General features: G+C 44.3%; 1 protein-coding gene across 10 annotated transcripts in view; it reads left to right on the top strand.

Moving 5' to 3' along the window:
- LOC109866128 (bromodomain adjacent to zinc finger domain protein 2B) overlaps positions 1 to 15,560 on the top strand; it is a 98,364-nt gene that overhangs the window by 49,436 nt on the left and 33,368 nt on the right. For 6 of the 10 annotated variants that reach the window (XM_031794497.1, XM_031794530.1, XM_031794524.1 and 3 more), the window contains 11 exons: positions 310 to 483; positions 6,744 to 6,950; positions 7,701 to 7,862; positions 8,272 to 8,465; positions 8,678 to 8,872; positions 9,198 to 9,818; positions 10,645 to 11,308; positions 11,522 to 11,803; positions 12,806 to 12,866; positions 14,847 to 14,955; positions 15,197 to 15,298. In XM_031794497.1, the coding sequence (XP_031650357.1) occupies positions 312 to 483; positions 6,744 to 6,950; positions 7,701 to 7,862; positions 8,272 to 8,465; positions 8,678 to 8,872; positions 9,198 to 9,818; positions 10,645 to 11,308; positions 11,522 to 11,803; positions 12,806 to 12,866; positions 14,847 to 14,955; positions 15,197 to 15,298 (2,769 nt within the window). In that variant the 5' untranslated portion in view covers positions 310 to 311. Of the gene's footprint in view, positions 1 to 309; positions 484 to 6,743; positions 6,951 to 7,700; positions 7,863 to 8,271; positions 8,466 to 8,677; positions 8,873 to 9,197; positions 9,819 to 9,956; positions 10,034 to 10,644; positions 11,309 to 11,521; positions 11,804 to 12,805; positions 12,867 to 14,846; positions 14,956 to 15,196; positions 15,299 to 15,560 lie in introns of those variants that run through there. The other 4 variants (XM_031794522.1, XM_031794517.1, XM_031794507.1 and 1 more) reach the window with 2 other exon arrangements.

The following is a 15,560-nucleotide window of genomic DNA, read 5'->3' as shown; positions in this document are numbered from 1 at the left end:
GTTTTACATCTTATATAAAACACTCCTGTATACCCAAGAGTGTCTTTTGTCTGTCTCTGTGTGTGTGTGTGTGTCCATAAAATGTGATCAAATACTTCTCCTTACTTTCCCTGTTGCCTCCGTGAAAGCTCTCTGTCAGATTCTCTGGCCAGTGGCCTTAACTAACCAGAGATATTGTTGAGGGGGTAATTAACATGTGAGGCTCAGTGGGGTGGGGTGGGGTGGGGTGGGGTGGGGGGGGTTGGGTTTTTTCCACCTCTTTTCTTCCCCTGCCTTTTGTAGGTGTGTTGATTGGATTGTGTTTGACAGATATGGAGTCTGGAGAGCGGCTGGCCTCCCCATCGTCAGCCCCGTCCTCCCTGCATATCACCACGTCCGCGGTCTCCTCCGTCGGCTCCTCACCTGCCTCGGCCAAGACACCCTCCTCAAAGTGCAGCGTCACCCCCACCCACGCCGCTCTGGGCTCCCCTCTCACCACCTGTGGTACGTAAACACACACACACACACACACACACACACACACACACACACACACACACACACAGATCAATCACGCTACATGCGAATACATGAGCTATATTCACCTCTAACTCATCATATTTCATTATTCTCCAACTACAAATTAAACAAGAAAAGAGCATTCTTTAGTGTTAATTATGAGGGTTCAGTAAGATGAAGAAAGCACCGTCTTCTCACACTTTATTTCCTGACAGTTTGTGGAGAAATTAAAAAGCTTTAGCATTAATCGACACCAGCAATGAAAAATCCTCTGTGTAAGACGTCGCACACCCGCTCTGTTTCTTGACAACCTTTAGCACCAGTTTAGCCCGTTGTGATTTGACAGGTCTGTCAGCCAAATAGAGTGCTGTGGCCTCCGCTGCCTCAAACATCCTCTGTTTTCTCTGAATACTAATTGTGTCCGACGCTATTGTGGCGAGCAGCGGTGATGCATAAACTGTCAGGTTACCCTGACCAGAAAATAACATGCACATTTATCAACTGGAATTTGTTTTTTCTCCCTATTCTTTCATGATAAGAAATACAAAAAAATATTAATTAATGCTGTTACAATAAAAAGAAGCCATTAGACATTTTGCTCGGACATTATACATTTTTATCCCCCTACACACCAAACAAACACGCTCTGAGATTTCTCCAGATAAGCTATTTTGGACAGAGAGCTGGAATTAAATGCAGAAAGCACAGCACCTCTGAAGTAACATAGCGGTTATGAGAATAAAACACATTTGGTTATTTTAAGAGATTTCTCATCCCCGCTGGTGGAAAGCAAAGATAAAGGTAAAGATATTACATCTCCTGTGTTGGTTACGCTCTATCGAAGTGATTTAATTACACTTGCATGCTTTACTTGTGGTTTTAATTCATGAAATTATACTTGTCTCACGCAGTACTTTTCATGTTTGCGAAAGCACTTTATAAGGCAATTTTCAGATACTAATTCTCAATCGGTTTTGGATATCACTAACCTTTTTAGGTTGAAATGGGGGAAAAAAACATTAATTTCACAGTGCTTTGAATCGATTCTGGATTGGAAATTTTTCTTTAAGCCCATACATTGTTCAACCGAAAGGACTTGATTGAAATCTGAAATGAAAAGTGCTCATTTTTATATGGAAGTGAAATGGATGATAAGATAAGTAATTGATAGATCTTTTGCTGTCACAGATGCAATTAAAAAGTAAACGTTGGTTGATTTGAACTGACAAGCATGAAACTCCATATTTTATTTTCATGGCAAACTTGTGTAGGCCTTACTAACTTATCTCCACATAATTTAGGCCTACATCAGTTTCTCTCTAACAATACCAAGATGTCAGGGAATTATAGGAATTACATGCAGATAATCTAGACCTGACATTATCCTTTTATAGTTACCATTTACAGCATAACACACTTATTTGCATTCTTGTATAAAAAGTGTTTGGTTTGTGTTTTTAATTTTTTTAAATTATTATAATAATTTTTTAAAATTGAAAATGGGAAGGCTGAAATCAAATGGGAAGGCATTGTAAATTGTAAGCAAGCTGCTTGTAAGAGTTAGTGCACAGGGTGGGTTTATATACCAGTCACAAACCCAGACCATAAATTTTCTTATAAACATATTATAAATTGACTTGAAATTAGATTGTAGAATGAAAGTTGACAAGTTTCATTTATTTGGGGGATTTAGTAATTTTATGAGGAAATGTGTTCAGTCATCTTTTTGAATTATGCCAATCACCTGGCTGGCACATGGCCTGTTAGAACAGCAGGTGCAAGCTTCTGTGCACGTCTATGCTGCTAATTGAGTTTCCATTTAAATATGGTCCTTCAGTACTCTAGTCTATCTGACTGTGAGAGAGGACAACATGCAGGGCTCGTCTTGCCAACACGGACATAGACTGTTGGGAATATTTAAATAATTAAATTGTTTTATTTACTTATGCCAGTCCACTCAATCTCTTGTGGACAGACTACCTAAATATAACTAGTACTGTAGATATGTCGGCATGCTATAGGATGCATGAGATAACGAGCAATATTAGTTCCGGGACTTGGGTTTTTGTCACTGGTTAGTTGGACTTCAGGATTGGGTGAAGGTGTTGCTTAAACTGCTTCGCTTCCACAGATGAGGATAGCAACACAGAACTATGCATGAGTGCACTAGCTGTTCCAGACTACTGTGAGATCGCTCTCTCTGTAGCCGATGTGAGTAAGACCTTTAACATTCACAAGGCCGCAGGGCCAGATGGATTAACAGGATGCTTACTCAGAGCATGAGCTGGCAAGTGTTTTCACATTTTGACCCAGTCTGTAATACCTACAGTACATGTTTCAAGCAGACCACCATAGCACTGTGCCCAAGAACGCCAATGTAACCTGTTTAAATGTCTGTCGCCCCATAGCACTCACATCTGTAGCCATGAAATGCTTTGAAAGGCTGGTCACATCATCATCCTAGATACTCTGGGCCCACTCCAATTTGCATACCGCCCTGACAGATCCACAGATGACACAATCTCTATTGCACTCCACACTGCCCTTTCCCACCAGGACAAAAGGAACACCTATGTGAGAATGCTGTTCATTGACAACAGCTCAGCATTCAACACCATTGTGCCCTCCAAGCTCATCACTAAGCTAAGGACCCCGTGATTATACACCTCTTTCTAAAACAGGATCCTGGACTTCCTGATGGGCCACAGCCAGGTGTTGAGGGTAAGTAAAAACACATCCTCCACGCTGACCCTCAACATGGGGGCCCCTCAGGGGTGCGTGCTTAGTCTCCTCCTGTACTCCCTGTTCACCCATGACGGAGTGGCCACGCACGACTCCAACACCATGATTACGTTAGCAGACGACACAACAGTGGTAGGCCTGATCACTGACGTGATGAAACAGCCTACAGAGAGGTCAGAGACCTGGCAGTTTGTTGCCAGGACAACAACCTCTCCCTCAACATCAGCAAGACAAAGGAGCTGATCGTGGACTACAGTAACTGAGTGCCGAGCACATCCCTATCCTCATCGACCGGGCTGTTGTGGAACTAGTCGAGGGATTCAAGTTCCTCGGTGTCCACATCACTAAGGAACTATCATGGTCCACACACATCAACACAGTCGTGAAGAATGAACAATAATGCCTCTTTCCCCTCGAGGCGGAAAATATTTGGGCACTCAGATCCTCAAAGTTCTACAGCTGCACCATTGAAAGCATCTTGACTGGCTGCATCACCGCTTGGTATGGGAACTGTTTTGGCGTCCGACCGCAAGGAACCACAGAGGGTAGTGTGTACGGCCGAGTAAATCACTGGGGCTGAGCTCCCTGCCATCCAGGACCTCTATACCTGGGGCGTCAGAGGAAGGCCCTACAAATTGTCAGACTCCAGCCACCGAAGTCACAAACTTCTCTCGGCTACCGCACGGCAAGCAGTATTGATGCACCACAGTCTGTGAACAGCTTCTACCTCCAAGCTATAAGATTGCTTTGGCGAGGGTTGACGCCTTCGCCAAACAGATCTCAATTTCTACCCCCCCCCCCAAACCAAATTGAGCGACTGACGAAATTACACAAGGTTTTAGTTCTGGGTTAACCAAGATTATCCACTCAGTAACAATTGCCACTGATTTCCCAGGAGTCCTGGGAAGTAGTGATCAGAGAGAAACAATGGTTGTGTCTATATACCCATACTAGTGTACTACATACTTAAACTGCATACTCATTTCAGCATTTGAGCTACAAGAATTCACTTGTCTTTTCAAACTCACGTGTTTGACAACAGCTGATAATCAAATTGACTCGATGTACCAGAACGAGCGAATGGGGAATTTGACACCAATTCATATGATGCATTGAGTACTATTTTTGTTATTTCACATACTAGGGATATAATTACTGTTTGGGTAACCTTATTATTTACTATTATGTATTATTAGCTTGAATATTTTTTTCACCCTTTATGCGATGCGCAATGCAGAGAACACCGGAAGAATTATCATGGAATTACCACAGTGAATTATTGTAAAGTTTGTTTGTGTCAATTAATCCCATAAGGGATGGGTTGCCAATTGTCGATTTGACACGAAAATAACCATTCATAAAAATAACAAGAAAATCATTCATACTATAAAACATAATTTGTTGGCATACAATTTAGTACGCTAGTATGGTATTCGGACACGGCCCTCCATGGTTCGAATCCAGGCTTGTATCACATCCGGCCGTGATTGGGAGTCCCATATGGCGGCGCACAATTGGCCCAGCGTCACCTGGGTTTGGCTGGGGTAGGCCGTCATTGTAAATAAGAATATGTTCTTAACTTACTTGCCTAGTTAAATAAAAATCTAATTCCTTCTAAACCGCACACTTCCTCCAGGACTGTGGCGCAGAATAAATTCCATGCTGCGCAGATACACGAGATTGTACTTCACCGAATTCGTCCCATTCGTTTTTAAATGAACATTATATCAGCCCCCTTTTCAATGCAACAAAACAGATCTAACTTTGTAAGATTGAGTCTGATTTTGTTGTAGCCAGAGTGCAACGGAGTAGAATTCTATTGGAGCGGTCATTCAATCACCCTGGAGTGAATCGGCTTTTCAGATTAGTTCAGCTCAGTGCGCAGTTAGCGAGTTATTAGCCCAGTTATAGATAAGTATAGTTCAGCAATGGGGAGTTACTGCTTCCTACAAGAGCTGTCTTTGAAATGCCAGTCAGCTAATTGTCTTAATTAAAGGGGAAGTGTTGTATTTTGAGAGCGGCTTGAATATGCAAATAAATCAAATTAAAAACCAAATATTTGTCACATGCACGAATACAACAGGTGTAGACATTACAGTAAAATGCTTAATTACAAGCCCTTAACCAACAAAAAAAAGAGAAATTAAAGTAACAAATAATTAAAGAGCAACAGTAAAATAACAATATCGAGGCTTTTTACAGGGGGTACCGGTGCGGGGGCACGGTTAGTGACGGTAATTGAGGTAATATGTACATGTCGGTAGAGGTAACGTGACTATGCATAGATAACAGAGAGTAGCAGCAGCGTAAAAGGGGGGGCAATGCAAATAGTCCAGGTAGCCATTTGATTAGATGTTCAGGAGTCTTTTGGCTTGAGGGTAGAAGCTGTTTAGAAGCCTCTTGGACCTAGACTTAGCACTCCGGTACCACTTGCCGTGCGGTAGCAGAGAACAGTCTATGACTAGGGTGGCTGGAGTCTTTTGACAAATAAGCCAGTATGCAGAGCGGTAGCCTACATGGTCTAATTCTCTGTATGGTAGTAATAATAATGCATTTTATTTTGTAATGTGCTTTCTTGCATCATACAAGACAATACAATGTTATTTACAGTCAACTAGCCCATGGTGTTACAGACCAAGTACCAAATCATTCATTAATGTCAAGCCCTTCATAATGTAAAAACGTTTTTTTTTTAGTCTCATGCAGTGTAGGCCTGTGTTGAACACCACACATAGGCTACTGTAGGCTATGTCATAGAAATCAAAAGCTATTTCCATGTGAAAATGTTATGGGATTTGCTCTACTGGTTTTGGTGGTAGGCCTACATTATGATCAAATAGCCGCTTGGCTACTGTCTAAAACCTATAAGAGTACAGCCTCAGTGTTTACTGTAAACGTGTCCCTGAAGTTGCACAAAATTCACATAATGTTCAGGTTTCCGCTCACAAGACCTAAAATTTGTTCAGTGCCCCAAAAAATTAGAGGGAACATTGCCTACAATATCTCTCTTTTGTCAGCCTTCAGAGAGTACCGGTAGTGGTGAACCAGGAGTGATCTGTTAGTTGCATCTGGTTTGCAAATGATTATGCAAAATGTTAGAGGCCATTTTGTTGATATTGCAATTTTATAATCGTATTCAAACACGAGCAACAGCACCAGGCACTTTAAACATGCATGATGATCTCCCTCTGAATACAATCCCAACAGCCTCCCACAACCATGTCTCATATTTGCAAAAGCATGTTTGAACAGATCAAGCAGAATCCGTGGGAGTCTTTTTCCTTTACACCCACTAACCAGCGTCTTTATTGATAATGCATAAAACATGATCTCTTCCCATCCAGAGGATGTTGTAACAGATCCGTAAGGACACTTTATTGCGATATTAAACATTAACAGTCATACGGATGAATTATTTAGCTGTGGTATTTTAGCTACATAGTTTATGTAACTAAATTCATATAGATGCTTCATTATGCCGTTATCCCTCCTCCCTTTTCCAGGACACTTGTTCCGGGCGGCGGGCGATCAACATTTCAACATGTCTACGGTCTCAAGTGCCTTTCCCATCGTCAACCACCCAGCATTTGGTCTGTACACTACCAGCTCAGGGCGCTCAGAGTTTGGAGGCCTGGGCTCCCTGGGGATGTCTGCTGCCTTGGCTGCTCACTCCCAGCTAGGTGCCTTTCCAGGTATGGCAGCTTTTCCAGGTAGGAGGGCCTTGACTAGAATCCATTCTAAAAGATAGTGCATATCATTAGTTTATGTCTAATAATGAATAGTACAAACTAGGAATGTATCAGTATCTGACAGTGAATAACAGACGTGCACCCTATTCCCTATATAGTGCGCTACTTTGGGATGGTTCACACTACCACCTTGACCTCTGAGAAAAACATTGGACCTATCACACTTATCAAGCTAAATGTTTTGTTACATACATTTTTTTCTGTCACACTCAGAGGAAAATGGTGTTGGTTCGCAACCAGGAACTGTATACAGTTTCCAGAGCTTGTGAATATGATAATTTTTTTGTATAAGTCTGGAATCACAAATGAATCAGGAGTATGTCGTTTTCAACTTCATCAAGCACGAAGGGCTCCATTTTGAATTGCTTTTGCCATTTTAAAGGGAAAGAGAAAGTCCCCGCGAGACTGTTTTTGCAGCTGTGAAATATCCAGCATGTATGAGGCTCAAATGTGGAGCTACGTCTATCCTCTGGGATTTACAATTCTCAACATGTTTACAATTAAATGGGCTGAAATCAGTGAGTCTGTGGAATGCACTGGTCATCTGGTGAGATCTTTTCAAAGAGAAACGGAAAGGTTGAACAGCCGTAAACCCTGGCTGTCTGAAACAGTGTGTCATCACCGAGATGCATTAAACACGACTCGAATAACAGTGAAATCAGCCTGGCATGGATTCTCATGCATTCTCTCTCCTCTCCCTCCACACCCAAGAATGGTGGCGGGCAGCTGAGGCTCAGGGGCGGGGAGCTGCAGCCTTCTTTCCCCATCTCCTGGGGCTGCCGCCCATGTTCCTACCCCAACTCCAGCAGAGCAATGACCTCAGCCCCTTCCAGGCCCGCATCCCCAGCAAGAACGGACGAGCCACAGCCAAAGGTAGGCAGACACGCACACACTTTCTCTCTTGCCAGATGTTTTCCCTACTCTGCAAACAATTTAATGAAGCAAGGAACTTTTCTGCATAAAAGAGAATGATGTCCTTATGGGCACAGGTACAATATCAAATATGTTTAATTGACCCTGGAGGCAATAGGAAGACCATGTTAATGCATAAATCAGTTTGTAAGCAGGTGCCGGGTGTCTCACCAGTGAATATGTTAACCTGGAGATCCTTTTGCTAATGTAATTAGATTTTTCCCAATAGTAAGTGCTTTGGAAATTTCTGAAAAGTCATCATTTTAGAGAACTCGCCCGTCTTCCATCTTATTTTCCTTTTCATAATCACTGTACAAAAGTGGTCGTTCCTGACTTGATAGTTGTGGTGTCTGTTTCCTCATGGTCAAAGGAGTGAATGGCGCTGTGAATGGCAGCAGGATCTCCACTGTGTCTGGGAGCAGCTTCAGCACAACCACCACTACGTTCTCAACACAGGGGAACACGGAGAAACAGAAAGCCACCAACGGAAGCGTCAGAAGCCGCAAGAGCCACCAGGATGGGACCCAAGTGAAGGAGAAGAGCGTTCAGAAAACTAAAGAGAAGGTTAGTAGGATCTGGCAACTAATAATAGGGCTTACCCAGGAAAAACAAGTCCAAAAAGGACTAGTTTGTGGTAAACATATCTGGCAATGTTAGTGTCCCGCAAGGGCGGCTGCGATCTAGACAAACATTGACATCTGAGATGTGTGCTGTTTTGCAATGGTATTCAGTTACCGTACAGGCCGGAATGACTCCGTCACTGTTCTCTGTTATAGAAACTCAGCAAGAAACCAGTGGAGGCGTCCAGCAACAGTGACAGCGAATCAGGTTCTTCCTCGGATATCTCCAGCGACGGGGTGAACAGCAGTGACTCAGACGACCTAGACGAGGAGGATGACGACGACGATCAGAGCAACGACAGCGACGATTCTGACTCGGAGAAGGAGAGCCGTGTAAAGAGGACGATTAAGGTGTACTTCAGGCGCTTGTCCAGTCGAACTGTCCCTGTTGGATTGTTAGAACTCGGTAGCCATATATCTGGACTCATGCATACACTATTTCAACATGACATGTCTGTATGGTTTGTCTTTCGAAAATGTTATACTTTCTGATTTGTTCCAAGCACACTGTGACGCTCTCTGACTGTTTAATCTCAGTTAAATGTCAAGGGCAGCTCCGCTGGTGGGTGGCACGCTGGGGGCCTGACCGCGTTGCCCAACAGGGCTGCCATTGTGGGCTGGGTTGAGTCAGAGCTGACATGAAACTGTCCTCCCCCTCCTCTTCTCTCTCTCTCAGAGCCTGACACAGAGCACTGCCATCAGCAAGAAGAGAACCCATGCTGCTGAAGGCGAGAATGCTCGGGACAGCCGGAGTGGTCTGCTTCAGAAACATCCAGATGAGGCCTTTCTCCATTTCCTCCACTACCCGCTCAAACCCTCACCCCAGCCCCCAGCACTGTCCCAGTCCACATCCCTAGTCTTCCAGAGCTCCAGGAACAGGGAGGAAGAACTCAAGCAGCACACCAGTGTGATCCAGGCTACGGGGCTGGCCAGTACTAAACCCTTGGCTCTGGTCAAACCACGCAGGGAGGCCTCATCGTCTCCCCAACCCACCAGGCCCTTCTCTCTCTCTTCCTCACCCAAACCCTTTTCTCTTTCTCCTTCACCTAAACCAAACTCTCTCTCTTCATCTCCCAAGCCCGTCTCCCTCTGCTCCTCTCCGAAGCCCTTGTCTCTCTCCTCCTCACCCAAGCCTCTCTCTCTGTCTTCGTCCCCCAAACCACCCACCCTTTCGCCCTCACACAAACCCAAATCTCGGACAGTCTCCCCCAAACCGCTGTCTGACCGTATGAAGTTGGGAAGCAGAAACTTCCTGGATGAAACCTTGTTACACATCAACAACTTTAAATTGAAACAGGTGAGTCTTGCTGTATGCAAATTATTTGCATTTTCATTGTTTTGTGTGTAATGGTGTTTTCCACTTATTAAAATAAGACTATTCGATTGAAGTCTTTCTCCAAAGCAATATTGATAACGTTCTTTTTTTTTTTTACAGAGAGTTTCGGATATGGATATTTAGTATCTCCCATTTCTTCTTGACTATCATTGTTTCTGATTTGCAGATTTGAAAAGGTCAGCTTCCTCTCTACAGAAAATGAAACGTCTAAGCACTGTTATCAGCAGTTTGATTACGTTTCATGCCAGCTCTCCCTGTACACGACCTAAAGTGACAATGCAGTTAGCTTTATTGGAAATACTTCACAAAAGCTGACACGCAATTAACTCAGTAATGCTTTAGGAAGCCCGTTGCTATCCCATTGTTATCAAAAGGGGGAAAAAAATCTGTATTTTTCCAAGGATTAAATTATTATTGTTAATCTGAACAGTGGTGATAGCAGGTCAATCTATAAGAAGACCTTTGGAACAGGATTTGAGTACTGACGGAGTTTAGAGGTATCTCAAAAAAGAAAGTTGATTGCTAAGCCTAGAATACGGCACTAAACAGAAAAAATTGGCAGGGACTGTGCCGAACAGCTTTTTATTCTTTGTATACCGTGTTCGACACGGACTTGTTTTAATATACTTTAATGGGAGAGACCCGCTTCCTCATTGTCATTCTCACTGAGCAATTACAAGTGCATTCTTTATTATGTTTTCCTTTCACAATCTGCAGTAATGCAAATGACTGACAGCCCGTATAATTACTTCCATTCTCTTTTTCCCCTCTTCCTTCTCTCCTTAAGCCCTTCGTCTCCCAGGAGCACTTCAAACAGGCCTTCCCTCTGCCAGTGATGCATCAGGATCTGTTCAAGAGCCTGAAGAAAAAGAAAATGGCCGCCTCATCGTCCTCCTCATTAGCACCGCCCTCCTCATTAGCACCGCCCAAACTGTCTCCAGAGACCCCGAGCAGTCACAGGCTCCCTTCTCCACACACCAACCACTCCAACCTGTTTCTGGCCTCCTCCCTCCTGGGCGCCCACCCCAAAGGGGTGATCCACAGCATTGTGCAGGATGCCCCCCTGGCCCTCATCACCAAGCCTCGCAGCAGCAGTCAGAACAGGAGCACCATCAACAATTCTCTCCTGGCTGCCACCAGCCCACCCTTCTCTATGCCTGTCAATCTGAGCACTGGGCATAAGGAGCACAGCTCTGGAGCCCTAGGCTGGGCCTCTACCTCACCGGGCCTGGCCCACAGAGCTGGGAAGAGCAAGACCCAGCAAAAGGCTCTCCACACAGGGAAGGGCATCTCCCAGTCCCAGACCCACCTGGTGCAGTCCCAGGTGGAGCTGTTCCGGGGCACAGAGTCTGACATCCCAAGCAGCAAGGACTCCGACGACTCCGTAGAGGATGAGGATGATGAACATGATGACGACGACGACGAGGAGGATTCTGATGACAGCCTATCAGGTTAGTCAGCTCAGCATGTTAATGTGATGCACTTCTGAAACAGCTCTTATGTCTGGTTTAAGTGCTTCAGAGCCACTTGAGGTACAGATTCAGCAGATACTTTAAAGAGGTTCCTTCAAGAGGCCTATGATTATCAGTGTGGTTGAATGTGAACTGAATGTTAATTGGAGAATGACTTATCAAGTCCTCCACTCCCACTGGTGTCCCCTGCAGAGTCTGAGAGTAATCTGGAGAGCGACTCGGATGACGTGAAGGACCACGACGAGACCACCACGGACACGGAGGCAGATAGGACCCCCCTGAAGCGTGCCAAAGGCTCCTCTTCTCTACTCGACACCACCTCCTCCAGCCTCTCAGCCAGCTGCTCCCCTCTCAACCTCCAGGTCATCAAGGCATCTGGTGGCCTGCCCACCCCAGCCATGGAGACCAACTCTGGGGCTTTGGCCTACCACAGCACCCCCTCTTCCTCATATACTCTCTGCTCCACTCCACCAGGTACCAATGGAACTCTCAGCTCATCTTTGCTCTCTAACCTGTGGCTCTCCAACCCTGTTCCTGGAGAGCTACCCTCCTGTAGGTTTTTGCTCCAACCCCAGTTGTAACTAACCTGATGCAACTTATCAACCAGCTAATTATTAGAATCAGGTGCGTTAGATTAGGGTTGGAGAGAAAAACTTACAGGACAGTATCTCTTCAGGAACAGGGTTGGAGAGCCCTGCTCAAACCAGTGTGCTACTCTCATGGCCTGCATCCCAATTGGCACTCTATTCCCTATATAGTGCTATTTGGTCGTGGACCTTGAGGCTGTTGGTTGGAAGTCCAGTCCTCTCCTTCTCCAAATGCTTAGTCCGATCACCCAGTCCAATCCAGGGGAAACAACGCATGCTTTAAAAAAAAAAGGGTGTCTCTCAATGCAAAATGATGTCTCTGGTCAAAGTGTTTGTGTCATTGTTTTGATGACCCAGAGCAGGCCCTTTGAGTCTTTTGATTACCCTGGCTGGCACATGTTTAACCGTTTAGCAGCTGAAGCACTTGGCTGGCTCAGACTTCCATGATTACTGCAGTCTGAGTCTCTTTTTCCTAATAGCTGCATGTTGGAATCTTTTTATTGTTGTAGTTCCACTCCCATATAATCATTCTTAGCTCTATTCCTTGATATCGGCTTTGACATGGTCGATTTGACAAGGTGCTGTATTGCTAACCCTGCGTTGATGTGTCATTTCTAAAAGCAACAGTGGTTAAAAGGACCATATGGTTTTGCATGTTTCTTTGAATAAAACACCTGAACGTAACGTAACAGGCTGAAATGTTCTTAAAGCTACCCTGTCTGGTGGGTGGAGTTTTCAAGCCATTGTTTCCAACTAGGCAACTGAATTGACGTAGGTGTTTCTTATTTTAGAGTAAGAGCACCTCTGGCCAACACGACAAGGTTTCTGCATTTGTTCAGGTCACAGTGGATCTGTCAGACTGTTGTAAAGAGTCCCCTCTTTATCCCAGGAACAGGGAAGAGAAGGAGAGTGACAGATGAGAGAAAGCTGCGGACACCTCTAGAGTTTGGGTAAGATATACACCGTATATACATTTATACACCACTCAGAATGTCACTGGTCACCCATTGTTAGTGCTGAGTGATTAACTGAAATGTCAGTTATTTTGGGGTTTTTAAACAACTAATTGACCGACTTCGGTTCAATTATTTGAATTCCATTTCATTCTGGGTTTTTTCTGTGAGCTTGATTTGTGCAGCTTCTGTAGAGATAATCACATCAAGCCTGAACTGTATGATGTTGTAGTTTCCAACAGGCCATTATTTTACATAGTTTAGCACAGAACACTTGGTAATTAACTACAATGACTGTAATCCATTGTGCGCCCACTTAAACTTGTCCAATCTGTGTGAAGAGCACAAGCAAAATCGAGAGGGATAGAAAGCAGTTGCTTCGAGTCTGAAAATATATGATCTACGTGATTGATAGGTGGTATTCAGCAGTCATAAAAGTATATCTTATTTCATTTGAAGACCTTCTAAAATAGTGATTTTCTCAGACAGCATAGGCAGCAGCTCTGATGAGATGATGACTTGGAATGAAATAATAATCATAAAATAAATATTTTATTAAAGTAATGTGAATAAATGATGGTTAAAAAGTGATAAGCAGTCACTACCATCCTGGGACTTTTATTAATTGTTGTATTCTGTGTTACAGCATTCAACACACATAATGCATTTTTTGTAAAAAAATAAAAATAAAATAAAAAAGTACTATAATATGATGTTGTGGCGATTTCCTCTGTCCCTCAAACAGCATGGGTGGTATGACTGACTAAGAGGGTCTTAAAGGAGCCAAATCATAGTGTATACATCCCAATCAGTGAGGTTCCTTTTTCCAGAGCGGTGATGATACATCGTCAACAACAGAGTGGCTAGACGAAAAAAAGAGTAAACAACACAACATCGCTCCTTCCATCCCTTCATCCATCCTCCCGTCATCTTTCCTTCCCGCTATCCCTCCTCCCCTAAACTCTCCCTTCCTCAAACTTTCCCCTTTCCCTCCCTTGTCCCTCTCTTTCCCTCTATCCTTCATCCCTTTTCTCTATCCCTCCCTACCACCCACCATCCATCCCGCCTTCCCTCAGTGGGCCCCTCCAAAGCCCAGGCCTGACAGTAAGCCAAGTGACCAGGAAATGAGGCACTGCAGCAGTGATGGTCAGGGGTTAACCACATCCAGTCTCAACACAGACGCGCAACATTAGCAGCTCCGTCCCGCCACCCACCACAAACCCAGCGACGCTGCACTTAGATCAGGGTGTCTTTCATCTCCCACGGATGTTTCTCATCAGCAGGTTCAAAGAGAAAAGCAAGGCGACAAGCCTTATATCAGTCCCCTGCTCCGCTTAAGACCCAGGCTACGTCGCAAATGCTACCCTATTCCCTGTCTAGTGCACTACTTTTGACCAGAGCCCCATGGGTTAGTGTACCATGTAGGGAATAGGGTGCCGTTTGGGCCGGAATTCTCAGGCCGTTTCTGTTAGGAGATGGCGGCTGTCCAGATGCACTGAGTGAAGTGTCGTGTGGGGTGGTGTTCTTCTTGGCAGCTGTCCATCCCAGGAGAGTCTGATTACCACTGGAGTCCTACAGGGCTCACAGGGCAGCCAGGCCACTCGGTACAGAAGACACAGCTGTAAACCGCTCATTTAGATAGCTGCCCTCGCCAACATCAGGCTCTAGCTGTCTGCTGAAGGATTGGCAGCTAGGAGAAGAGCATGTAACAATTATAGCTGACTAAGTGTTGTGTAAAAGAATGAAGAAGGTGTAAGAAGGTAGCACAAATCCACTTAGTTTCCACTCATGTACTTTGATATACAGTACAATTTATAATGCATCTTGTATAGTTCCTCTACTTTGACTGCTTGAAACATTACAAAATGATACATGACTGGAATATATCGGCACTGCACTGTGTCGTTCTGCCCGATTTTAGTGTGAATGGGATTGTGCTCCTGTATGTGAATCACTTGTAACCTCCCTCCATCCTAGGTGGCAGAGAGAGACTCGTATCTGTAATGTGGCGGGCCGTCTGCAGGGAGACGTGGCGTATTACGCCCCGTGTGGGAAGAAACTCCGGCAGTACCCCGACGTGATGAAGGTAAGGTCATACCTCCCAGGTCACTAGCGTTAGCATCCTCTCTCCCTACATCTCTCTCGTACGAATCCTAATAGATTTAAAGCTAATGTTAATGAGGGATTTTATTTGCATTGTCTCCAGATTTTGATCAAGAAAGACATAGTTTACACCCAAACCAATAAGGTTTCTGTTATTAACTTAATCTTTGCCTTAACACTGATCTTTTGTCTCACCAAGGCCTCATTTATGTTCTTCTTTGTAGTATGTGTCCAGAAATGGAATAAGTGACATCACACGCGATCATTTTAGCTTCAGTGCAAAAATAAGGGTTGGTGACTTCTATGAAGCCAGAGAAGGACCGCAGGTGACTGTCAACTCTTTATTGACCGTTTTTTCCCTCCCACAGAGCAGTCTTCCGTAGCTGTACTGTAGCTGTACTAAAGTACTGTATATCATTGTGTTACTATTACATTCACAGGAAAAGTTATATCGCTGTATTGTAATATGAAAGCCAGGCGCATATAGTTAAAGGGATAGTTCACTCCAAAACGCTATTTTAAGATGGAGCCCTTTCAGTACATAGACAAAAAACGTGACAAATATACGTTTTTCTACATTTAACAACA

The sequence above is a fragment of the Oncorhynchus kisutch genome, linkage group LG2, assembly GCF_002021735.2.
Source record: "Oncorhynchus kisutch isolate 150728-3 linkage group LG2, Okis_V2, whole genome shotgun sequence".
NCBI classification, from domain to species: Eukaryota; Metazoa; Chordata; class Actinopteri; order Salmoniformes; family Salmonidae; genus Oncorhynchus; species Oncorhynchus kisutch.
Note: the sequence above shows the minus strand (reverse complement) of the source record. Positions and strands in the feature narration are given on the sequence as shown.